The 25,342-nt window shown below is 48.3% G+C and overlaps 1 protein-coding gene across 8 annotated transcripts in view; it reads right to left on the bottom strand.

Annotated features, from left to right (window-relative positions):
• Positions 1–8,800: 8,800 nt before the first annotated feature.
• Nrf1 (nuclear respiratory factor 1) overlaps positions 8,801–25,342 on the bottom strand; it is a 104,173-nt gene continuing 87,631 nt past the window's right edge. For 3 of the 8 annotated variants that reach the window (XM_052173364.1, XM_052173366.1, XM_052173365.1), the window contains one exon: positions 16,986–17,262. In XM_052173364.1, coding sequence (XP_052029324.1) covers positions 17,006–17,262 — 257 coding nt within the window. In that variant the 3' untranslated portion in view covers positions 16,986–17,005. Of the gene's footprint in view, positions 10,442–16,985; positions 17,263–21,341; positions 21,402–25,342 lie in introns of those variants that run through there. The other 5 variants (XM_052173369.1, XM_052173370.1, XM_052173367.1 and 2 more) reach the window with 3 other exon arrangements.

The following is a 25,342-nucleotide window of genomic DNA, read 5'->3' as shown; positions in this document are numbered from 1 at the left end:
ACTAATAGCCAGCGCCCCAGCGCCCCTCCCCCACTCAATTTATTTTTAGATGTTTTTGTAGTTGAGCCTGGTGTTGAGCTCACTGAAGCCAAGGATGACTTTGAACTTCCGATCCTCCCTCCTCTACCTCCCAGAGCTGCCATTAGCAGATTGAGTCATCACCCCCAGTTTCTGTGGTACCTCGGTTCTGTGTGTGCTAGGCCAGCACTGGACTGATGGGAGCTTCCTCTCACATTCAAGCTTTGTCTAGCCCTGGGACCTCACAAACTTGGGTGTCCACCTCAGCTCCCCAGTCCATGATCTCAGGTACCCTCAAGACCTGCTCATTTCTTGAGCTCTGGTTCCCAAAGACCAAGGTATTCCTCATGTGGGGGCTTTCCTGGGGACCCATGAAGTCACAGGAAAGCCTTCTTGGCTTTGACCTTCCAAAAGGAAGTCGTGTCCCAGGGCCCGGGCTGGCAGGTGGGTCTACCGTGAGGGCAAGGATGGAAGGCTCCCCAAAGTAGCCTTCCAGAAAGAAACAGCAGGAAGCGGGGGGGGCCTGGCCCCAGGGAAGGCTCTGCCTGGGCTGGCCTGCAGCTGTGTGAGCATACATCCTGGGCCTTCCACTGCACTTAGCTGGGCTGGGGAGCTAGACCAGGCAAGGGGATACCTGTGCTGGGCAGTGTGGACACGGGACAAGGGACCCAAGTACAGACAGGCTCAGCACCTTGGGACCGGGCTGGCCCTGTGGCTCCTGAGTAGAGGTAGCACCTAAATTGGGGGAGAGAGGACAGAAGGCTGCAGGAGGAGAGGAGCAGCTATGGCCCTGTGGCAGCACACGCACTGGATGCCACTGTGGAGTGGGCTTGGTCTACAAGGAAACTGCCCTGCTACCCGCCAGTCACGTGGCACTAAGATGGAGCACCAGGCTGGCCTGGGACACTGGAGGTGAGCTTTTCCTTTTAGGGATGGGCAGTGGTACCTGGAGACATGTCTGATGTCTTGACTACAGGGGAGGAGCAACGGGCATCATGAAGGAGGGCCAAGTGCGTGGCTCAGCAACAATACGATAATACAGTAATACTATACCACAGTAATCTGACTCTGTGAGCAGAAGCAGGCTTTTGGCATACTTGGAATCTAGCATCTCCTAGCCTGAGGCAGGAGGATTTTATGTCCTAGGCAGCCTGGGCTACAGAGTGAGGCCTTGTTTTTTGTTTTGTTTTTGAAAGTGTCAGCTGAGGGTGGGGAATGGCACAGGAATGGCACAGGCTGTTGGGTTTCAGCCAGCCGATCCCTGAGAGCGGGGACGCACCCCAGTTAGGGGAGAAAAAAAATCGATTGCACAAGGGCGGGACCTTGAGAAACAGGTGAACTGGCGAAGGTCTCAGGAGACTTGGTGACTTTAGTGGAGCATGCATCCACGTGGGACAGCATAGAGGAGGTGGACCATCCCTGTGCCCTGGTAGGATCCCAGCACCTTCAGAGTGTACCTTTGGTTTGGGCCAGACCAGTGGCAGCGAATGTACCTGGGGGACTGTGGTGGGTTACTAACTTAATTGTACATTTAAGGGGATGTTTAAAAATATCTTCTGCCTTTGGAGGTGTGGCTCTGGGGTAGAATTTGCCTACTTGGATGAGGTCATGTGTTCAAATCCTAGCACAGGAAAAAAAAACATACATCTCAGCTTTTGAGTTTTGAGAGGAAGACTGTTCTGGAAATGTAAATGTATTCTGTCTTTAGACACAAGCCAGCCTCTCCAGGAAAAGCTTACTAGAAAAGATGGAAATCTTTTATAATCGCCTCAAGACAAGGGAGGTTACAGGGGGCCCCTCTGCACCCGCCATCCTTACTGGTGGCTGGCTTTGGAGGGATGATTGATTTCCTCCCAGTCTTGCAGAGGGTTGCTGCTCTCAGGAGGGAGCAGTAGCAGCTGAGACTTGTTGACATCAGAACCGTGTTTGGGTCACCCTCTCATCTGGTGGGTGGTCTCAGCTCCCAGACTCCATAGCTGTGCCCCAGGCATCAGCCAGCTAGCTTGTCCCCTAAATGCGTCCAGGTGCTGTGGGGAGAAGAAATTCTCACTGAAATCACTGCTTTCAAATGGATGCTGTGCTTTCAAATGGATACTTTTTCTCACACGGCAGATGCTGTGCGCTGATCCTTTGTTTAAAAGAGGGTTCATCCTGGATATGGGTTCTGGAAGCTCTCTAACAGGTATGGGTATGATCCAGATCTTCCCAGAAAGAAGGTGTCCCTATGCAGTGGCTCTGCCAGTTTCCTAAAATAAGTCTGTCTGGAAAGGCAGATTAGCATGCATGCCCATGGGTGGTCGAGGTGGAGGTGGCCTTTAAGGCTCCCTCTTCCCAGCCAGAGCTCATGCCTAGCTCTATCAGATGCTTCTGGGACTCTCCTGTATGTGCTCCCTTGGCCCCTGAGACATCCCTTCCTCATGGGCACTTGGGGGCAGAGGACCAGAAGAAGGCCAACTGTCAGTGGAGATTGGGAGTGTGTGTGTGTGTGTGTGTGTGTGTGTGTGTGTGTGAGCTGCAGGAACCCCCTGCATTCACAGGATGTGGTGGGGTGGGGCTTGGTCTTTCCCCACTAGACTAGTGTTTTGATTATGTTGAAAGAAGAAGACTTTCATTACCCTGGGGTGCCTTCTGTTTAAGGACTTAAAAAGGCATCTTGATCTGAATTTGAATTGCGGATGCTTTCTCTTGCAAAACTGCTCTGCTATGCTTGACTGACTCTCTCTTCTTGACTCCTAAGGACATCTGGAGTGAATTCCACAGCTGTAACCGAGCCCCACCATTCACCTGAGAGCTTCAGTCTCAAACCAGAGTTCATCACACCCAGTGTCCTCTGAGCACGGCAGGTCCTGAAGCGCTGGATGCACGGCGTGTCTACCTCATGCACGTCTCTCGCCTTGGTCCAGAACCTCCAGCATTGGCAAGGGAGGGAAAGGGGTGGTTGAAATCTTTAAGCACTTCACTGAGACTAAAGGAAAGAACAGCATTGACTTCCACGAGGGTCTTAGATGTATCCAAGGCTCCCTGGCGCAGGTTTTGCAGTTCCTGCTTCTAGGTTGGTGTGTCTCTTGAGAATCTGATGCAGGAAGACCTCGTTGTGTCCTCTCTGTATCTCCTGCGCTGCCAAAAGAGGACACTGTGCGGCATTTCTTGTTGCAACCATTTCAGAAGGACCGGCTGCCTGGCTCACCATCTTTGTCCCTTCAGCCTTGCCCCAGAGCTACAACCTGGGAACAGGCACTTTTAGACATCTTGGGGGTTTAGCCCTTCTCAGAGCATCTTTGCAAGGGAGTTTTTGTTTGGTTTTTGTTCAAATGTTTCCTGTCTTGTTTGAACCAGTGACAGCATTTGGCCACAGAGTCAATGGGACCATTATCCCACCAAGGCTGACCCAAGCTTTACACCTTACACTACCCTTTACACTCCACTGTATACATCTTTTATGGAACCTGCTTCAAGTCATCTTTGGTTTTTTGTTTGTTTTTTAAGTATTTACAAGTAGCCTCTTACTGGAAAAATAAAACTGTTCTAAAGTTGGGTTGTGATGGATGAACACCTTAACAAAGCACCACTGAGGCCCACACTGAATGAGGTGAACCTATCTATCCACAAAATGTAAGGTTCTGGGGCTGCTGGGCATGAGGGTTAAGAGGCACACTGTTATAAAGATGCCCTACGTTACTGACAGTAGACCCCACAGGCTCCCGTGCGGTCATACCCCAGCCTTGACAGTTGTGTGCTCCCGGGTTTGGGCTGGGTGTGAACTCCAGGTCACAGTGGGCACGAGACAGAGACAGGCTTCCCAGCTGGCTGCAAAGCTCACCTGAAGCAACTGGAGCAGACGGAACGGGACACCGGCAGGGTTCGACCCTTCACACTTTGCAGTGTGAGCCCTTCCGGACAGTGCTGGCCTCCTTCTGGTCTGTCTTAGCTGGATGGCAGGGGCGCCTGAGCAGGTGTAGAGACTGATCAAACAAGGGGAAACAGGCCTGGGCGGGCGCCAGCACTTGGGAGGCAGAGGCAGGTGGATTTCTGAGTTCGAAGCCAGCCTGGTCTACAGAGTGAGTTCCAGGACAGCCAGGGCTACACAGAGAAAGCCTGTCTTGAAAAACCAAAAAAAAAATAAATAAATAAATAAAAAAATAAAAAAATAATAATGCGGGCTGGAGAGATGGCTCAGTGGTTAAGAGCACTGACTGCTCTTCCGGAGGTCCTGAGTTCAAATCCCAGCAACCACATGGTGGCTCACGACCATTCGTAATGAGATCTGATGCCCTCTTCTGGAGTGTCTGAAGCCAGCTATAGTGTACTTACATATAATAAATAAATCTAAAAGAAAAACAAATTTAAAAAAAAAAAATAATGCCCTGTGGCAGACAACTGTAACCCTGTAACCAAACCCCTGCAAGAGCAAAAAGCACTTTTTTTTTTTTTGGTTTTCTGGATTTGTTTTTTCCGGATTTGGACCAGGCTGGCCTTGAACTCAGAAATCTACCTGCCTCTGCCTCCCAAAGTGCTAGGATTACAGGAGTGCGCCACCACCTACCGGCTCAGAAAGTACTTCTAACTGCTGAGCTGTCCCTCTAGCCTGCCTCCTAGGCTGTGACTAAGAAGGGCCTGGTGCTGGCTAAGGCTGTCTTCATAATCCAGTGACAGCCCAGACTAGGCCTGGCCTCCTTGTTTGATGCTTCTTTAGTTGTGTTGCTTAAGTGGGTTTGGCGCACCTGCTAGGTTGCAACAAGGCCTTCTGGGCCTTGCGGGATTATGAATCAAACCAATGCTTTACATTAAATTACTTAACTGTGCTAACCTTGCTTTTTTGTTTGTTTTTGGGAAAATGTTGAAGAAAACTGGGTGTTTGGGGTTCTCTGTATTTTGTGATGAAGAAACCACCTAGCGTGCTGTAGCCAGCTCCTGCTGATGCATGTGTCTGTCTGTGCATGTGTGTGCAGAGCTCATGATGAAAGGCTGCAGCTGAGGGAGGGAGGCCTTGGACAAGGACCATGTTGCAGTCGCAGGCCGGGCTCAGAACAAGCTGGCCATCAGGGGGAGGCTGAGCTCAAGGCACTCCTGGTCTACAGAGCAAGTTCTAGGCCAGCCCAGGCTATGTGTAAGGAGACCCTGCCTCGAAGGTAATAGGCAAACGGACATAGGTTTGATACAGAAACCTAATGTGGCCTGTCTGGCACGACCTCTCTGACGGCTAGTATAAACAGTAACGCTGCCCCGGACAGCTATACACACGTGGACTTTGGGGAAGTTGCTGTCTTAGTTGTCACAGCCCTAAGCTAGGCCTCCTCACAGGTTGGAGAGTTTAGGACTCAGGGTATAAGTAAGGCCTTTGACAGCACAGTGCAGAGCCCTTTAGTACCTAGTAACTCTTTTCTTAAAGCAGGGTTTCTTTGTATAGCCTTGGCTGAACATTCTGGAATTAGTTAGTTCTGTAATTAGTTAATAAATTAGTTCTGTAAAGCAGGTTGGCTTTGAACTCAGATCCATCTGCCTCCGGACTGCTGGGAGAGGCGTGCCCCACCGCGGACCAGCCCCCCCCCCCCTTTTAAAACATTTCAATTGGCTATCATTTTTTATGATTTCCTTCATGTGCATTGATGCTTTGCCTGTTTTATGTCCGTGAAAGTGTTGGATACCTTGGAACTAGAGTTACAGGCAGCTGCCATGTGGGTGCTGGGAACTGAACCCAGGCCTCTGGAAGAGCAGCCAGTGCCCTGAGCCATCTGTCTAGCTCTCTTACTTAGCTAGTTACTTAGTAACTTTTAACTGTTAGCATCTTTGGCTTTTGAGACAAGGAAGGTCTCAGTGTAGCTCAGACTGTACTTAATAGTCTGTTTTTGGTTTTTTGAGACAGGGTCTCTTTACACAGCCCTGGCTGTCTTGGAACTAGATCAGGCTGGCCTTAAACTCACAAAGATTCACCTGCCTCTGCCTCCCGAATGCTGGGATCAAAAGCATGTGCCACCATGCCTGGTTCGCTATTACTGTCTTAAAAGGTATATATAAATTCAGAAAAAAATGAGACCCAGAGAATTAATTACTTAATGACATTTTGGGAAAGCTTTTTACTCTGCAGTGGAAGTCTACATCCCACACTGCAGTGGAAGTGGCAATTCTGTATCAGCCTCCCAAGTTCTGGGATTATGAACCGGGTGTCACACCTGATTACTGTGACAGCAGCTAATTTAAGTTTGCTTACAGTCCTCCGGACAGTCCCCTCTCTCCATTGGCTGTGCTGGGTACTGAACTTGGGGGTCTTGAAAGTGCTAGGCAGGCAATCTACAATAAACCTTCAGACTCACTGACAATTTCATCTGCAAGTGCATTAAATCTTCGGTAGAGCATCATCTATACCTCCCCCACCCCCAACAGCTAAGCTACTTAAAAATAAGAGCAAATGCTCTGCACACCCCACGTTTGTTTCCCCAGTTCAAGCAGATGAAGTAGGATTTCCGCGCAGGTTCTAGGCTTGCCTGCCCAGGTGTGTGCCCTGGCTCTGTCTCTTGCTGACAGGGTAAACTGGTTAGGTAATCTGGCTTGTCTGTTCCTCACTGTTCTGGATGAAGGTACTTCACCCAGCCTCAACTGGAGGGCAGCGGAAAGACTGGCTACTATCACCGCTATAGAAATGTTCTAATTGTGGGAAGGCCGGCGTTTATAGTAAGAGCTAGAAGTGTTGAGGACAGGGTTCAGGCCCCACCCTACCTCTGCAGGTGACAACTCCCTTTCCTTTCCCCACTCTGGAGAATTACATTACAGGCCCTCGCACTAAAAACAAACAAACAGACATACTGTTGGCAGCACAGTGACGAGCTCTGTGGCGGATCCTTGGGTCCACCAGTGCTCATACTGTCCACGCTGCCAGGCCTCAGCACACGGAGCTGCAGCAGCGGCCTGTCCTCCTCTTTTACTTGTGCACGCCGGGGAAGTGCTCTGTCATTGAGCTACAGCCCCAGCTCTGCTCTTCCTTCTCAGAGAACTGCCAAGTTGTTTTAAAAAATATCTGTTCATTTGTGCTGTGTGTGTGTGTGTGTGTGTGTACACAACGCATGTGTAGAGGTCAGAGGGCAACCCCAGGGAATCAGGTCGATCCTTCTGTGTGAGCTTCAGGAAGATTCAGCTCTGGCCATCAGGCTGCCTGCCTGCCACGCCACCTCTCAGGAACATGCCAAATGTTACCTACCTGGAACACGCCAGCATTCGTGACTCTAACCTAATGGACCCTCGGGTCAGATCTCATTGTCAAGACAGTTTGGTGTGCCTGAAGAACACATACTTAATGTTTATGTTGCTAATAAAATCAGATTTCATGTACAAACCTGACTTCTCCCATTTGCTGGAATTTTGATGGTAGCACGGCCCACTTCGAGGAGACATTCTGCTAGCTTTGGAGAGGTGCCCATCAATAGCTGTTTGCCACTCTGTCCCATGCCCACCTCTACCCACTGCTCTTACTCACTGGACTTAGCTGGCCGCCCTGGGCAGGGGCTTAGGGAGAACTGAGAGAGAAGCTTTGGCGTCAGCACCTTGGAAGACGCTGTCACAAGCTCTCTCTCTGGAAGGAACCGTCTGGGTCCAGCTTGTAAACAGCAGGTGCTAGAAGCAAGCCTGCTGGAAGGGCCGATTAGGAGGGCTTCCAGAAAACCCGTGCTCCACGCAGCCGCAGTCACTCCTTCCTCTGGCCCATCCTCTCTGGCGAACATGGATGGTGGTGTACAGTGTATTTACTGAGGGATAGAAGCCAGCACTTGACATTGCTGAGCTAAGGTTTAGCCTCAAATGAAACCACATCCTCATTCCCTTACTATAATCCCATCAGCCAGAAAGTCATTGAGACATCTACAAACAAAAATGGCAGAAAAAGGCACTCACAGGTGAGATGATGCACATCGTGTGTGAGTGACGAGATGGAAACTTCGGGAAGGGCCCAAGTGAGGGTGTGGCTGGGTCCAACTGTGACACACACATTAAAACAGGGAGTGTGGTGCATGGGTGTATAAGAAACCAAGAAAAGAGGATATAGAAAGCAACTCAGGGCTTGAACCCTTTGCTCTGAAGCCATTTCCTGTATCAAACATACCCACTAGGGAAACCCTTTCAAGATGCAAGGGTCACCACAGTCAACCTAGTCTTTTAATATATCAAATAAACACCTAAATCAGATTCCAGAGTAGAGCCTTCCAAGCATCTTGAGGTTTTTCTGAATGACTGCTCCAGAGAGCCGTGATACAGAAAACAGACTCAGTCAGGCCTGGGGGCGCTCACCGCGCACTCAGGACCCTGGACAGGTCGGTCTCCCTCCTTCCAGAGCCTGCTGTAGCTCCTAGAGTGTGGTCCAGTCTAAAGACCTCTAGTGCATGTCTTTTGTAAAGGACAATGAGCCACACCCCAAGAGAGTCCTATAGTCCAAGTGGCCAAGGCTGCTAGACAGAGGGGCACTTTTTGTCGCCACATTAAACTATTTATTGAATGAGGCAGTTTAGACAGAATGGAGAACAACACAGAATCCATGCTCTGCTGCTGCGACCTTGCTTTTATCTTCTTGGCAATTTCTCAAACTATTGGGAGGTTATTTCACCACAAAGGAACACGGACCTTAAAGCCCCTGGATAGCTTCACAGAGGGAAAAAAAGTAACAAATTGTAGAACCAGGACATGTATATGTAAAATTCCCACTCCTCCCCTATTACGTACAGAAAAGATCATATAAAGAACATTGTATAGTTTTATATAAAACAAGCAAATATAAGAATTGGAAACTTTTCTCAAAGGCTGAGCAAGACATGAAGAATCTTTTAATGTCTCATTAAAAAACAAAAAACCAAAAACACCACATTAAATACACTATCACGCACGGGAGAGGGCTGGCAGGAAGGAGGAAGGCTCCCTGCACGTGAGGAGCGGAGATTTGGCTTGTCAGGACATCAGATGAACGAGCCACGGGACACTCAGGGCTTGTCATTGGAAAGCACAAAAGCTCACAGTGACAACGACCGCTCAGTGCAATCCACACTGTGAGCAGGGAAGCGGTCCCAGGCCTGTGCTGCAGGATGTGCCTGGGAGACAGTCCTCACAGAGTCGTCAGGCACGTCTGTGACGGCTGGCCTTTCGGCAGAGGCCCTGCTTCAGGCAATCTCCTCTGTGGAAACAGAGCTGCAGACAGCCGAGAACAAGGTTCCCACGGGCACACCCTGATTTATGAAGAGTTTTCTCCCTCCTTCCTTTTTGCTCTCTTATACTCTTCCCGTTCTCTCTCTCTGTCTGTCTCTCACTCTCTCTCTCTCTCTCTCTCTCTCTCACACACACACACACACACACACACACACACACTCACGTGCCCTGCACTTACACCCGACTGCTCCATAAACATTCCTCAGACCCTTAACACTTGTGTTACCTTCAGTTCGTAACAGGCCTGACCTTACAACCAATCGACTCTTTAATAGTCATGAGACTGAGGATTCCAGGGAAGGGAGAGGAAGATGGGAGTCTGCGGAAAGATTTCTTGCCCCTGCCAGGAGCCTGCAGGGCATATACCTGCCTGTGGCAAGGTCAGCAGCACCTGGGCCAGCCGCGAGAGTGTCCCTGCCGGCAAAGCGCGGTCTCTGGACTGGGTAAGCACTTCCTGGACCACGCGGTGTCCTGGGTCTTCCTCCCTCGGTGGATCTAGCAGAGGTCTAGGCGGCCCCTGGGAGGCAGCTTTGGTGAAGGAGTGGTCACCTCCGCCTGAGTCTGTCAGTAGCTCAATGCATGACCCTGGTATGAACGAAAACCAGGTGACTGTCTGGTCATGTACCCTACCGCCCACTAAGCTGAGCGGGTTCTTGTATGCACAGTTCACCTCGATTTCATACAGGTAATCCCATGCGGGTTTCATACATATATATGTATGTACATATATACTTTATACATATATGTAAATGTGTATGTCCATATGTACACATATACATATATTCACACTCACACGTACACACACGTAAGTATACACACATTTCCGCACAAACAAGTCTGGCCACAATTTGGCTTTTTGGGACAGTGAAATCGGTGTCGTTTCTCACTCCACCAGATCCCAGAAGTGGTGCTTTAAAAAAATGTGATTCCAAAATCTGCTGCCTTTCTTCCTTCTTAAAAAAAGGTTACCAAAACTTTCTTTCCAAGTCGAGAGACTTAATTCCATTTGATTGCACCTCTGCAAACATGTAAAAAATTCTGAAGTAGACTAGAAAACGATGCCATGATAGAGGTCCATGTCACTGTTCCAATGTCACCACCTCCACAGCCTGGCCATCCATGGTGACTGCGCTGTCCGATATCCTGGTGGTCACTGGGGCCATGGCCACCTGCACCGGCCCGTTGCCCTGGGCGAGGCTGGTTACCACAGTCTGGTACATGCTCACAGGGATCTGGACCAGGCCTGCAGAGACAAAGCAAGACCGTTGGTGGGGCCCTGCTCACTCAGGTCGCGGGCGCTGGCTCTGGTCCTTCAGGGTGTCATTGCCTGCCAGCCCTGGGGCCATGACTTACCTGCTTCCCAGCACGGATAAGTCTCAACTTTTTTTTTTTCCCTTTCTTTTGAGAGACAAGGTCTTGCTGTGTAGCCCAGGCTGGCCTTGAGCTCTTGCTCCTTTTGCCACAGCCTACCCAGTGCTCGATTCTGGGTGTGTGCCAGGTGCCTGGCAGTAAATCTCTCTCCTCACTTCATTTTAATTCTTAAGTTCTCGGCAAAGGACTGTGGGAACACTCTGGAAACCCTTCACAGAGATCTCACCATCTCCATCTTTAGGAAGCACAGCCCACCCATGCGAGTCCCCTGCCGCTGCCCTGTTGCCAAGAGCACATGCCCACTTTGCTCCCGGGCTGTGCCGCTGCCCTCTCTCTGCCCAAGGGGGAAAAACAACAAAAAACAAATTTCCGTCTTCTGCCCTGTTGTCTGGCTACTGGTCCATCTATATTTTTTCTTCCAGAGTCAAATGTGAAAAAGAATCAAACCAAATAAGCTCATTTGTCTGCAAACTTTAGCATCTCACAGACTGGTGTGATTTACATAACACAGTTTAGGATCAGCTAAAAGCAACAATGAAACAAACGAGCAGCCCACCTATCTCCCACACCTCCGCATAACAGCACGTGGGGCATGGAGCCTTGGGGAAGAGCGGTCCATTCCCAGCTCACTTGGGCATCAACCTTGTTTGTTTGTTGGAAGCAGAATTACAATGCACAGGGCAGGGCTGTGCTCGGCAAGCCACCAAGCAAACCTCCTCTGACTGTGGGTGAAATGGAAGCAGTGACTCCTGCCCAAAGGGACTCAGGCTGCAGGGGCCTGGATCCTTCAGGAAGACAGAGGAGGCCAGGAACAGTGGAAAACTAGTATTTAGCTGACTGGGTTAGTAGGTAGGAGCCCCAAACCTTAACACCTAGACCACTGTGACAGAAGATCTGAGACTCATTCCCACCCCCAAAAAACCCACTAACAGTGAAATGAGATGAAGGGAGCAGCCTGCTCTAATACTAACTACACTAACGTCCATAAGTCACCCAGCTCTGTCCCTGAACATGCCGCAGAGCAGTACAGAGCCAACAAGAACAACACAGACAACTTAGGGAGAAAACAAAACAAATGCTGCAAAGTCTCGTATCCTCCGATTATTTTCTTAAAATGGGAGTTTATATGATATATTAAACCCATATATATCTCATATAAAAAGCCAACACACTAATACACACACAAAACAAATAAACAACTCCCACACACCTGTAGTGGGAGTCTGAGACAGAATTCCCTGAGCTCAGGAGTTTCAGGCTAACGTAGGGGATTTCATTTTAGATATACGAAATTAAGAGCTGGGAGTCTCACTCAGCAGAAGTTTGGTCTGCTCATACTCTGCCATGTATGAGGGTCTCAGTTAGATTCCTAACACCACCACCAATAGGAGGCCCCAAACCAACCCCCCCCCCCATCAGACCTCAAACTCCCAAACTTGCAAATAGGGTCTTTAGTCCTAGCACCCAGGAGGCTGAGACAGGACAACCACTGTGAGTTTGCTCACATGGAGGGAGTGGGTTGGGTGGAGGGAGGAGCATATACTTGGAGGCAAGAGGTGGGAGGAGGGGTTGGGGGTTTTCAGGGAGGGGAAAGGTTTTAGCACATGAAATGTAAATGAAGAATATATTCAATTAAAAAAAAAGAAAGACACCAAGGTGGACCAGAGTGAGACCCTGTCCCATAAAAATACCAGCGGCAGCAGTGCCCACCACCCGGGCAGCCCTAAAGCCCTACCACCAACCAGAAAAGAAAAATACGAGAGAAATTTAAAAATAAAAAGTGCAATAAGCCGGGCGGTGGTGGTGCACTCCTGTAATCCCAGCACTCTGGGAGGCAGAAGCAGGCGGATTTCTGAGTTTGAGGCCAGCTTGGTCTACAGAGTGAGTTCCAGGACAGCCAGGGCTACACAGAGAAACCCTGTCTCCAAAAAACCAAATCAAAAAAAAATAAAAAAAATAAAAATAAAATAAAATAAAAAGTGGAATAAAGGAAAACATTCCAGAGACTAGAAAATAGGGAAATTAGGCACTCGAGCAAACTTCCACTATTGAAAAGCAAGTTTGGCACGGAAACGGCCACTTGATGCCTTAGGCACAATGGACAGCAAGAGATCCGGATACATCTCAGAGCACAAGGGAGATGTTGATGAGCTGGAAAGATTCTAGGAAGGACAAAGCAGGAGTCTGGGAGTGCACGCAAAATACCGGACACGAGAACAATACTGCGTGTCATGGCAAACCTAGAAGCTAAATAATGGAGCCATGACTTCAAGCATCCAGGTTCAAGCGTTATCGCTTTCAGCCCAGAATTCTACACCCAGCTCAGATGACCTATATGAATTACACATGACACAACTTCAGCTGTGGCTAAACTTTTTAGCTGTCCACACACTTTCTCTCAGAAACTCTGCTCCATATTAGCACAGGACCCTCAAGCATAGGCTCTGGAGACCCTGAACAGAAACAATGGGAGCAAGACAGGGGCAGGGCTGGGCCTGAGCACCAGGAGCCTCAGAAGGACTAAAGCAGCGGGAACAACTGGTTGTATGCTGAGGCAGCACCAGAAGAGGCAGGCAGGATCTCTGAGTGTTGAAGGCAAACCTGATCTACATAGTGAGTTCCAGGTCAGCCAGGGCAAATAGCGAGACCTTGTCTCCAAAAGAAAAGAAAAAAAGAGAGAAGGCCTGGTGGGTAGGAGGAGTCTTTTAAGCAATCTTGATGACCTGAGTTTAATGCCCAGGACCCACATAGTGGATGGAGAGCAGTGACTCCGGACCATTACACACTTGGTGGCCCGAATGTACACACATATGTGTGCCTGCTCAAGTGTGTGTGTGTGTGTATGAATCTAAACCAAAGGAAATTAATGCAAAAGAAAATCTGATTTCACAGTGTTGACTGTGTATGTGCATTTTCTAAGAGTCCGTTTTGTCAATTTAGGGATAAGCATTTGATGGTACAACATGAAACAGGCTTGTTTTGATGACAGTCGTTTTGAAACCCCACTTCTAAGGGCATGTTAACAAAACACAGGCGGGTCATTACAGCTTCCTTGAGAGGCTGGGACTGAGGAGAACATTCTTGTCTGTGTGATGGGGAGAAGCGGGCAGAGGACTGGGAAGGAACAGGAGGCCGCGGCTTCAGGGTGAAGGTAGTCTGGTTTCTTCTAAACCACTGCAAATGGCTTTTAAGTGCTGCATCAATTCTCCCCGTCCACCCCCCTCCCCAGATGTTAGTTTTATTTACACTATGTTGCTTAGTCCTTTAGTGTCACCCTTAGGCAACATCACGGTGCTACTGCTAAGATGCTCTGGCATGGTGTTCAAGGCTCTCATGAGTTGTTCTCGTCTATTTTCTCCTTTGAGGCAGGGTCTCCACATGGAGCATAGGCTGGCCTTGAACCTTTGTTCCTCCTGCCAAGTGCTAGGAATACAGGCGTGTACTCATTGCTCTGGCCTGCAAGGGCTGGGATGTACTTGACTTCTCCACACAAACAACCTCCATGCTCTTGTGCACCGTGTGGCTTTTGCAGCAACTATCCTTGGCTTGTCCTCTGATTTTCCAAGTCTCTGTCCTCCGATGATTTGGGTCCGGTTCCCTGGTAGCCTCGTGGCACTCTGCCCAGACCTCTACAGAGGAATGGTCCTTACACACTACCACCGTCTGCTTGTCTTATTTTGAGGTCCATCACCGAGCCTATCACTGAGCCCTGACAGTGAGCAGGTGCTGAACGTGTTCTCCACACTCATCAAGGAGAACTCACCTGTCAATCACTGTCAAGGGTGGTGGCTCAAGCCTGTAACCTCAGCAGCAGGAGAGCTGCCTTAACTCCAAGGCCAGCCTGGGCTAAATAGGGAGACGCTTTCTCATAAAATAAAAACAAAGTAAAAATACCACATCTTAGACTTATCTAAACATTTTTCTTACAAACTGCATTTTGTGTATTTCACATAACTCGGGGAAGGAACAAATTTGGTCTCAGTTGTGCTGAGCTACAAAATGACTTCCACACAAAGCTGTCTCAAGGTAACTGACAATCACCATACATCTTAGAGGCTTCTCAAAGAGAGGACTCCTTAAGAAGGGTCACTGACAAGTTCCAATGCCCCGGAATGCCTCTTCTACACGCGCTCTCTCTGCAGACATCCACCTTAAATAAACTTGTCACCATCTTCATGTGGGGATTTTAAGCTCTCTCTCACACAAACGCCCACGCAGGCATTTTGACATGGGATTAGATTAAGTCTCCTCTGTGTCTCTGACTGAGCAGCCTTTATGTCCATGGCAGGGGGAGGGACTGAAGGCTTTGAAACCCAGTACACACTAAGTCAAAGTCGGGTGGCTGCCCTTGGAAGAGAGATGATTAAATGCTAAGGCTCAGTAATCAGGCCGGGGCTGCCCCTGCATCTGCTCAGCCTGCCCCTGATTAGCCCTAATCTAGAGGCACATGCTAATCCATGCTTGTATTCTGGGTCATTTCAATTGATTAAGCGACAGGAAGCCCTTCATGTTCTACTTTAAGGGCCTAAGGTTCCCTTTCCTTTTCGGGAAGACCCAGGACAGTCTTGGTAACTAGACTCCGTGGTGTGTGTGTGGCTGCATGTCCCTTGACTTGTGCAGGACAGGAGAGGGATGCGGGATAGTGTCGCCGTAATTGAGCGTTCCTCCAGCAGAAGCCAGGCTTTCTCAGGGAAGCAGACTCACTCACCATGTTCTAAAGACTCTAGTATTCCAAAAGGTCAGAGCCACACAAACGCTAAGAGCTTAGCAAATTGAAACTGCTTTTAAATGAAAAGTTTACTACCATTTATTTTGTTTTGAGACAGGATCTTACTGTGTAGCCAAGGCTAGCCTCAAACTCACGGCCCTCTCCTGCCTTACTTGGCCTTCCAGGTGCCCAGATTACAGGTGTGATGTTCCACCGACAGACGCTTATCCAGTTCTAGCACTTGGGAGACAGAAATAGGTCAAGTTTTTTGTGTTTGAGGCCAGTCTGGTCAGTAGAGCCAGTTCTAAGCCAGCCAGGGACACAAAATGAGACCCACCTCCTAAAGTTTAGCAAAAACAAAATTCAAGGACAGGCAAGATGGTTCAGCAGGTAAAAGTGCTTAACACCAAACCTAACAAACTGAGTTCACTCCCCAGGGCCCACACAGGGGATGGAGAGAACTGACTTCAATAAGCAGTTCTTAAGATTTCTACCTATGTGTTTGGCATGCACACACGCATACACACACACACACACACACACACACACATACACATACACACACACACAAATGTAATAATGACAACACCCAGCATCTACTGGGTGTGGTGGTAGATACCTATATAATGAACACTTGGGAGGCAGAATAGGCAGGAGGATCTTTGGTCTGAGGCTAGCCCATGCTACATGGTGAATGAGATCCTGTCTCAAAGTCAAAACCACCAGAGCCAGGCAAAGCAGTACATGACTGCAGTCCTAGGGCACAGCCTGGGAGGCCAGCCTTGTCAGCATAGGAAGACTGTCTCAACCTGCCTCCCCCCCACCCCCCCAAAAAAAAGCCAGGTAAATGGACTGGCTGTCATGTCCACTGCACTACCCTCCCCCAAGCTGGATGTCCGGGCTTTGGATTTGAATCTGGGCGTCTTTCCACATACTACCACACCCAACACCCAGCGCCCTGGCCAGCAGGGCCCCTCAGAACTCACTGTGGCCTCTCCAGGCTTCATGGCACATCACGGAAGCATTGCCAAAAGGCAAAGAGAGGGGAAAAGGAACTCAGAAAGTTCAGATCTTCAGGAACAGCAAGCTCCCCAGACGAACTGTCAGCCCTACGACCAGACCATGTTTCCTCTTAAACAAGCCTGACCCTGCTCTGCCTTGATTAAAATACAGGCTGTCAGGCCTCATCGCTGACATAAGTGGTAACGCACACCCAGCCTTCCCTTGCCCCCTTACCTCAAGACTTGGCAATGACATGCTTCCCGAGGCTCAGGGTCAAGCCTCTGGAATCACTCTTCCCACCTCTTTATATCCAATGCATCAGCACGCCTTGTCTCTCCTTCCTTCCTTCTTGTAAACAATTATTTATTAACTTTATTCGTGCACATGCACCCGCGTTCGTGTGCGTGTGTTCCTGTGTAAGGGACTGAGATGGACATAGGTCCCTAGGAGCTGGGCTTACAGGCAGCTGTGAACTGCCTCATAAGGGTCTTGGGAAAGGACAGTGAACATTCCTAACTGCGAATCAACTCTGCAATCCCGCATTCTTTCCAAAGTAAACCAGAACTCGGTCTCTCCTGCTTCGATGTCAGTAATAACGCCAGAGCCCCATTCCCACACTGTACCTTCGGTTTTCAGAAACTTAAAGACCAAACCAAACCAAACCAACTACCCCACAGTCAAGACCAAACCCAAACCATACACATGCTAAAGTTATAAAGCTAAACTTTATTTCTTTTTCAATTGCTGAGGCGAATTAATTTTGAAGAAGATAAAATCTCCGTCTTCAACAACGTAAGTTCTGCCTTGTTGTTTGTACTTCCCAGCAGCCTGAGCTGCGTTCTCAGAACTTTCCTCTTTAAGATCTTCGTCTTTCATTACTTCCGCCATAATGAATCCCTTTCCAAAATCTGTATGAATCTTTCCTGTGGCCTGAGGAGCCGTCACGGCTTTGCTGATGGTCCATGCATGAACTCCATCTGGGCCTGCAGTGAGAAAGTACTCTAGTTGGAGTGCTGCAAACCCAGCCTTAGAGATCTTTGGTAAAGCATTGTCCTCCTCGGTTCCAGACACTTCTCCGTCTCCTTAGCACTTTAACCCAGGATGGTCTCAAACTCGCAATCCTGCTGCCTCAGCTTTCCAGGAGCTGAGAGTATATAACCATCACGCCTAGCTTAGCTGAATCTTGAGCAAGCATACAGACTTTTCCCACAAGTTCCCTACATTATCCCTCCATCACAACCATGGTCCCTCAACTCTCCCTAAGGCATATCTTCCTGCCTAGATTTGCCCTGCAGGTCTGAGCAGGGCTCTTCTGATGTCCCCACATCTTTCCAGGGCGTTCTCTGCCTCCTGCGATGTTTTAGACTCGTCCATTTGCTTGACACCAAGTCTGCACAGACCTGCCCTTAAGAAGTTTGTGTGCATCCAGCTGCCGCTGAGGCCGTCCCAGACCACCCTGACCCTAACCCTCGTAACTGGGTACATCATGACACACACACCCGAGGCGCTTCATGACTTTTTAAGAAACTGGGTTGCATTCCTTCCAGCCTTGCCCTCTTCACCCTGAAAGGCTTTGAAGCCCTTTCCTTTCCTCTAGAGCAAAGCAGCTTTCTCCACAGGCATCCTTAAGGGGCTGTAATCAAATGCTTTGTGGAGTTCGGGGGCTTTTCACGGGGGGGGGGGGGGGATTTTATTCTATGGGTTATCTTGCTTCCATTAAAGCAGTCTTAGCTACAACAAACCATGTGAATTCTGTCACTGAACATCTGTGGGCCTTAGCTTCCTCACATGTAAAATGGCCATTAGTAATCTCACAGAGGTGTCTAGCACACAGCAAGTCTGTACTTGTCTGGTGCTTTTCAAGATGACTTTGAGGAGTGTAGTTTGGGTTGCAATGGTGGATTATGCTTCCAGGAAGCAGCCGACAAGCGGAAACAGCACACACCTTCAACAGGAATTTGCTCCAATGGTGGGCAGATCATTTGCTGAAAGCCTCCACAGACACAGGATGAAAGCCACGGACTCATGCAAAGAGGGCCGCAGGCAGCTCCCATGCACTTCACAGCAGGGCACAGTGAGGGAGGCAAAGCAGCACAGACCCTCGGACTGAGCATGCGCATGGGTGAGCATGCAAATCTGGGCACACCACTGACCCAATAAAGAAAGTTAAACATAGGACCAGTGTGGGGCTGGGGATAGCTCAGGGGTAAAATGCTTGCCTAACATATGTAGGCTCTGGGTTCAAATCCTGGCACTGAGGTAATGTGCCATACACCTGAGTGGTCACTTACAGTATGAGAATATCATCAACAACTACTCAGAAGTGAACAGGATAGACATGAACCACGCACAACACAGCCCTTCAGGACTGGTTGATTACTTGGCACTACAGTAGCTTGCCCTCCCCCACCTCAAGACAAGATAGGGCAGGATAGACAACTTTGGGAAGAATGGGCCTTTCATTTGCTTTCCAAGCTGGGAAACCTTTGGGGATTGTTGTTTGCTATAACTTAAATCTTGCAGTCCACAGGCCTTGTGAGTTGGCTGTGGAAATATTTTTAGTTGGAGATTATTGATGGTCATCACAGGAAAAAAATTAGCTAAACAAAATAAACACAAGAGCTGGCTTGAGACATGTTCTGTACTGCATGCAGCCTTGGCTGGAACTCACTGTATGGCACAGGCTGGTCTTACATTCAGCAATCCTCCTGCCTCAGCCTCCTGAGTGCTGCAATTATAGGTATGGGCCACCAAAACTGACTGAGAAGTGATTCTTCAAACTAAAAGGAAATGATATCGTAATGTCTTCTGGAGTTTATTACCATGAAGGCTAACAGAGGGAGCGGGAGGACACTGGTCTACGTGGAGATGTGAGTTCACGACCAGAGAGGAGAGTGAAGGACAAAGCTCTGACGACACCTCTCAGAGCTAACAGCAATGGCTGCTCTTGTGGAGGACCTGGGTTCGGCTCTCAGCACCCACATGGTATCTAACAACCATCCTTAACTCCAGTTCCAGAGGACCCGATGTCCTTGTCTGGCTTCTGCAGGCACCATGTACACAGATGTAGGCAAAACACTTACATACACAAAGTTAAGTCTGAGAAGAGAAAGAAGACAAAAAGGGAAGGAACAAGGAATTAAACCACCACTCTCATGTCACGAAACTTGTCAAGTCCCTAAGGGCCAGCAAGATTTAAGGGGAGGAAAGTCTTCTGATGGTTCACTTGAAGCTTTGGAAGAACATATCAGTGGCTGGTATCTGGGGAAAGGCACTATTACCTGATTGGACAATAGGCAATTATCTGGCAGGGAAGCAGAGGCCAGGAAGGGAAGCTGCTGGTCCAGCATGGACAGGAGGAAGAGGCAGATGCCCAAGGAAGGACCAAATGGAAAGAAGACGGAGAGAGAGGGCAAGAAGGGAAGGGCATGGAAAGAACACCAACCCCACGTGGATGGGCCAGGCAGCCCTGATGCTCGCACGGGGAGCAAGGGCTCTTCAGCCTTCCCTCCTGTGCTAAGTCGGAAGCACTTGGGGAATTTATGGATCAGACATGCTATACCTGGCAAACGCTCGATAGTTTCATGAAGCTGGAGCAGCCTCAGTACTGGATCCTTCTCAGCACTCAAAACTTCCTCTCTTCTGGCCAGACAATCTCAAGATACACTGGGGGAGGGGGGGGAGGGGGGAGAAGAGAATGCTTCTAGGAAAAAGGTTCACAGCAGCGCCCAGAGCGGGCCAGCCGGGACACTGCCACTCTATCCTTTGCCTAAGGCTTCATAGAAACTCCTCTTGCACCCTTGCCCATATTTCATTTACTTTTACTTTTTAGTAAATGCATCGTAAAGATATCTTGGAAATATGAACTCACAGTTTCCTCTTGAACACCCTGGAGATGCTCAGGAAAACTATGAAGTGAGACTCCTGTGTTGGCATCAGAACCCCATTGTTGATCATCCTAGAGATTGAACCCCCAATGTGGGCTTAACTAAATTCTAGGCTTGCTGATCTAACCATCAATGCTTTTCTGAAAATGGAAATAGAATCAAACCTTTGATTAGAGAGAACGTGTACTTGGCTCAGGACATGTGACCCAACTGTATAGAGAAGTCAGGAGGAATAAGATTAGGGCCACAGACCCACACACTGGTGAAGACCACCCTCAGAAGAAAGTTACCAAGCTGTGGGTGTTTTGCTTTGTTTTTTCAAGATAGGGTTTCTCTATGCAACCCTGGATGCTTGGGACTCACTCTGTAAACCAGGCTGCTCTCGAACTCAGAGATTCGCCTGTGTCTGACTTCTGAGTGCCAGGACCAAGTGAGTTTTTGTGCAGAATGAGGAGTGGTAGGCTCACACAGAAGCTACCCAGAGTGAAGACACTTCCAGAGTTTGACATAATTACACAGAGAGACAACTACCTCAGTAAAGCCTCATCTTTTTTTTTTTTTTTTTAAAACGAGTCACTTTTTTATTAGATTTTAATTCTCAGGTATGAAAGGAGTCAAAGACCAAGTTCCCCACATAGGAGTCAGGAAGACAATCATGGCCGAGTGCACCCTGGGGACCGCCCCCTCTTCAGTGGTTATATGGGTTGCCATTCAGGTTTGAATTCTTGTAAGAAAGGCAGGATCTGAAAAGTGTGTATGCTGTCAGTACCAAGCCAACCCTGCAACGAACACTTCCTTTCTTCTCACTGATGTATGTATTGTAGTGACCTCTTTGAAATGCTCCAACGATGCCTTTAGGGGCGAAACCCCTCATCAGGGTCTAGCGTAGCAGCTCCCCTACTTTGACATCTAAAGGTTTCTTCTTCTTCATGGGTAGGACTGGCACCAACTTGGAGTCTGTTTATTCGCCAAGACCAGTCATTGTGACCAGACTTTCTCTGTCTCTTGGTCTCTCTCTGTCTCTCGCATCTGAACTATACTTGCATAGCCATCTTGTCTGCCAGGGACAAGTTCTTTACAAGGGAATCAGGCCATCCAGAGAAGCAGCAGAGCCTGGGAGGCAACGTTGCAGTTCCTGGGCCCTCAGCTGCTTCCTTCTCTCCCCAAAGGCGAACCCACCTGCAGCCTTCCTGCCAGGATCCACTTGCAGCCTCCACACTCTGCCACAAAGAGGCCTGACAAGAACACAGAACTGTTAAAAGGCTCCGGGCAGGACGCGCCACTATGACTGCCACAGCTGTGCAGCTTCCCATACACCCTGATGGAGTTCTGTGGAGTCTCTAACAAACTCAGCTCAGCTCCACACAGTAGCTCACTAATGTATGTGCTGTGTTCATATCTTACAGCCAGCCCGTAGGAGAGCCAGTGGGCGAGTCGTTACTCCTGCTCACCTCTGTCCTAAAGTAGCAGTTATGATGTGGGTTTCTTGCAGCAGAGCTACCTTCCTAATTATGTCTTCCTTAAGCTAATATGAAAACTAATTTGTATTTCCTAAGCACCCAGCAGCTGGGTGGGGAGTGGAGCAAAGGGTCTAGGCTTATACTGCTTAGAGAAACTGCCCAAGGATTTAAAATGTGTCACAGTAACCTACATGAGAGATAATCTGTATGTGACAACCAAGAACTGATTATACTTACAATTATACTTATCCACAGGCCACTTTTGACTATGAGGGTCAATTTGTGCTTAAATAACATTACATTTATTAGTTAAGTTAGAGAAAAAAAAGATGCTGTCTAAATGTGAAGCAACAGTGTTCATTTCCTAAGAGCTTTCGCCCAGTTGTCAAAGTGACCATGTGGAAGCTCCCGGAAGCAGAGGGAAGGACGAAGCAAGGTCCACACCTCGGCCTTATGGACAGGAAGCTGCCGACAACCGACTTTCTGACTCCCAGGAGCACCATCCACACCTTAGGCTGTCCACACAACAAACAATTCACCTATGTCTGGCCCAAGTTTCATATGGCTTCTTGTTAAAGACTATTGAGGAAAACCCCCCACAAAACTCTTTAGTCCTTATGGATGAGCCCTAAAAGCTTAGGGGAGAAGCAGCCAGGGAGAGGATAAATTGAGAACAGACAACCATTCCTGCTGGGTGTGGTGGTTCACACCTTGAGTCTCAGCACTTGGGAAGCAGAGGCGAGTGAATTTGTGAGTTTGGGACAGCCTGGACTACACAGTGAGTGCCAAGGCAGCCAAGATTGCAAAGTGACACTCCGTCTCAGACATCAAAAAGCAGGCATTCCTAGAATCAAATCCCTTCCTCAGTATATTTCCGTGTCTTTCCCCCCCTTTCTTTTTGCGAGGATAGTGGAGCAGTCCTTGGAGGCATATTTTTTTTTAAACTAAACTAGACAGTGAGGCACATGCCTTTAACCCCAGCACTCAGAAGGCAGAGGCAGGTGAACTCTACAAAACAAGTTCTAGAACATCCAGACTTACACAGAGAAATCCTGTCTCAAAACAAACAAAAAACCCCATGAGAATAGTCTAGTGTGGCTAGAAGCATATTCTAGACATTCAGTCATTTTTCTTCTATCAAGACTGCACTTGATACTCCAAAGATTCCTAAAGCATCCAAGATATTTCAAGTTCAGACTAATGTCTCTGGAAATTACCTATAACAAGACATGATCAATCTGTGTGCTAGCTAACACAGTGGCTGTTGAAGACGACTAAGGAACTGCACTTTAAATTTCATTTCATTTGAATTAACTTTAAGCTATTTTTTGGAATATTAAAAATCTAGAGTTTTAGGCTGGAGAGATGGCTCAGTGATTAAGAGCACTGGCTGCTCTCCCAGTGGTCTTGAGTTCAATTCACAGCACCCACATGGTGGCTCACAACCATCTGTAATGGGATCTGATGCCCTTTTCTGGTGTGTCTGAAGTCAGGTAAAGTGTACTCATATGTAATAAATCTTTAAAAAAAAAAAACATCTTGAGTTCCCAGTATGCCAATCCCCCATAATAGATATATGTCTGTCTGTCTGTCTCTCTCACATACACACACACACACACACACTCACACCAGAAGAGTCGCTTTTGTTTAGATGGAAACTCAATCTGAAGTGGGTGCTATGTGTTAGCCTGAGATGTATTTCCTGGACATTTCCTCACTGTATGTCACAATTCTTTCTTTTTCTACCCCACTCTACCAACTTATTTCAAAACCTCTAGTCACGTAGGCACCAGGAAGCTGGGCCAGCACTGCAAGCATCACACAGTGTAAGATGCACCTACAGTTCGTGCTGAGCACCGTGGAGAAGCGGGACCGAGCAGCGAGCGGTCAGAAGAGCTCTTGCTGGCTCTCCCTTGAGTCAATCTGATAGCACAGTCTTGGTGGGCTGCTCAGAGCCAATGGCTCAGTTCCCATACTTAGACCCCTTCAGTGGTTCTCAAATCCAATTGCTGGCTTGACAACGGCAAAGATTTTTTTTAAAAAATCAATTTCACATTGAAAACCCCATTTAGGCTCTGAAAATCTCTAAATTAGGGCCCTTCTGAAAATGAAGATTTGTGTAATTATAATGTCAGAGGCAATTGTGCTGACAAAGCAAAATCAGCACGTTTCGTTGCTGGGCCTTTGCTCTTAACCTGACCAACAGGAGGAAAAAAACAGCTTTGTCAGGAGCAGCTGTGTGGTGGGAGGCCCAGGAAAGTAAATCTACTGAATGGAGCAGGTGCCACTCAGACACTCACTGTCCCGCCCCAACCACAACCTCTCCTTCATTTGATACCTGACTCCTGGCAGGAGATGGAGAGCATCGCACAAAAAGGCAGCATGCTTATCCTGGTCAGATTACTTCTTCTAGGCTGCTGCTGCTGCTGCTGGGCTCTGCACATTTGTTCTTTATTAACAAATGGTAGAGCTGGACGCAGGGAAGTGAATCCTGTATTTACACAGGTAACCTGAGAGTCAGAAGGCCCCAAAGCATCCAGGCTGTGCTGTGCACGGTATTGGAGTTAATAACAGCACGCTGACATTCCTTCCAAATCCCAACAGAAGCAGAAGCTAAAAGAGGAAGGTCCTTTTTTACTCAAGGCTTTAAAAAACGTTCTTCTCCAAAAGCTTGCCCTGTTATGATGTGGGTCCCTGTGTGAACAGAAGTTAAAGGCCCTTTAACATAGCTAACTAAACCTGCAAGAATGTGGGAAACACCAAACAAACAAGTATTTTACAAGCAACCGAATAGTAATGACTCCAGTTAAATTTGTTCAACTGTCTCTAAATTTGGCATTTAAAAACAATCTATTTGCAAGAGTGTTGACTTTAATAACAGGCACCAAGATTCTTTAATTCTTTATTTTTTGGTTTTTCAAGACAGGGTTTCTCTGTGTAGCACTGGCTGTCCTGGACTTCACTCTGTAGACCAGGCTAGCCTCGAACTCAGAAATCCGCCGCCTCTACCTCCCAAGTGCTGATTCTGATTTGGTTACAGTAGCTGGAATCATGAGAAACTGTAGCCTGCCTTTCCTATACAGAGAGACCTGAGAACGTAGAGGGCAACAATATATAGAAATACATGGCCTGAGGGGCACTGGGGTGCAGTGGTCAGTGACATCCGCCTGCCAGATGATGCGCACCATCTTGAAGCCTCTGCTGCACCTGGTTCATGGAATAACTTCACAAGCAGAGAATCCCTGACCACTAAGGAGCAGATGAAGGCATGTCAAGCTGGCTTGCCGACGTGTGTTAATTCCTTTGGGGGTGTTGAGGTCCAGATGGAAGGTATCTAGCTTTTGAATGGGTAACAGCTAAGTATTACATTTGAAAGCATAGCACAGCACAGATGAGCCCATAAAGACAAAACACCCAATGGTCTGACATTTACTACGAAGCCTCGGTGCCCACTTGTAGTCTCTCATCTTTAAGACAACGCCTAGAGTCAGTTTATCTCCGTCTCCTCTCCCCTTCTTTCCATCCCATCCCCTACGTCCTAACACTTTCTAGCAGGGTCTTGCTGTGCATCCTAGGCAGGTCAGAAATCTGCTATGTGCTTACACTGGCCTCAAACTTGTGAGCCCCGTCTCAGTCTCCAGAGTGCTGGAATTACAAGTGGGATGCTGAAAGATATGCTAAACCCATACGCTAGGACAGGAGACCTTGCAAATGGC

This window comes from Apodemus sylvaticus, chromosome 2 (assembly GCF_947179515.1).
Source record: "Apodemus sylvaticus chromosome 2, mApoSyl1.1, whole genome shotgun sequence".
Taxonomy (NCBI): domain Eukaryota; kingdom Metazoa; phylum Chordata; class Mammalia; order Rodentia; family Muridae; genus Apodemus; species Apodemus sylvaticus.
This window is presented reverse-complemented; position numbering and strand designations above follow the sequence as displayed.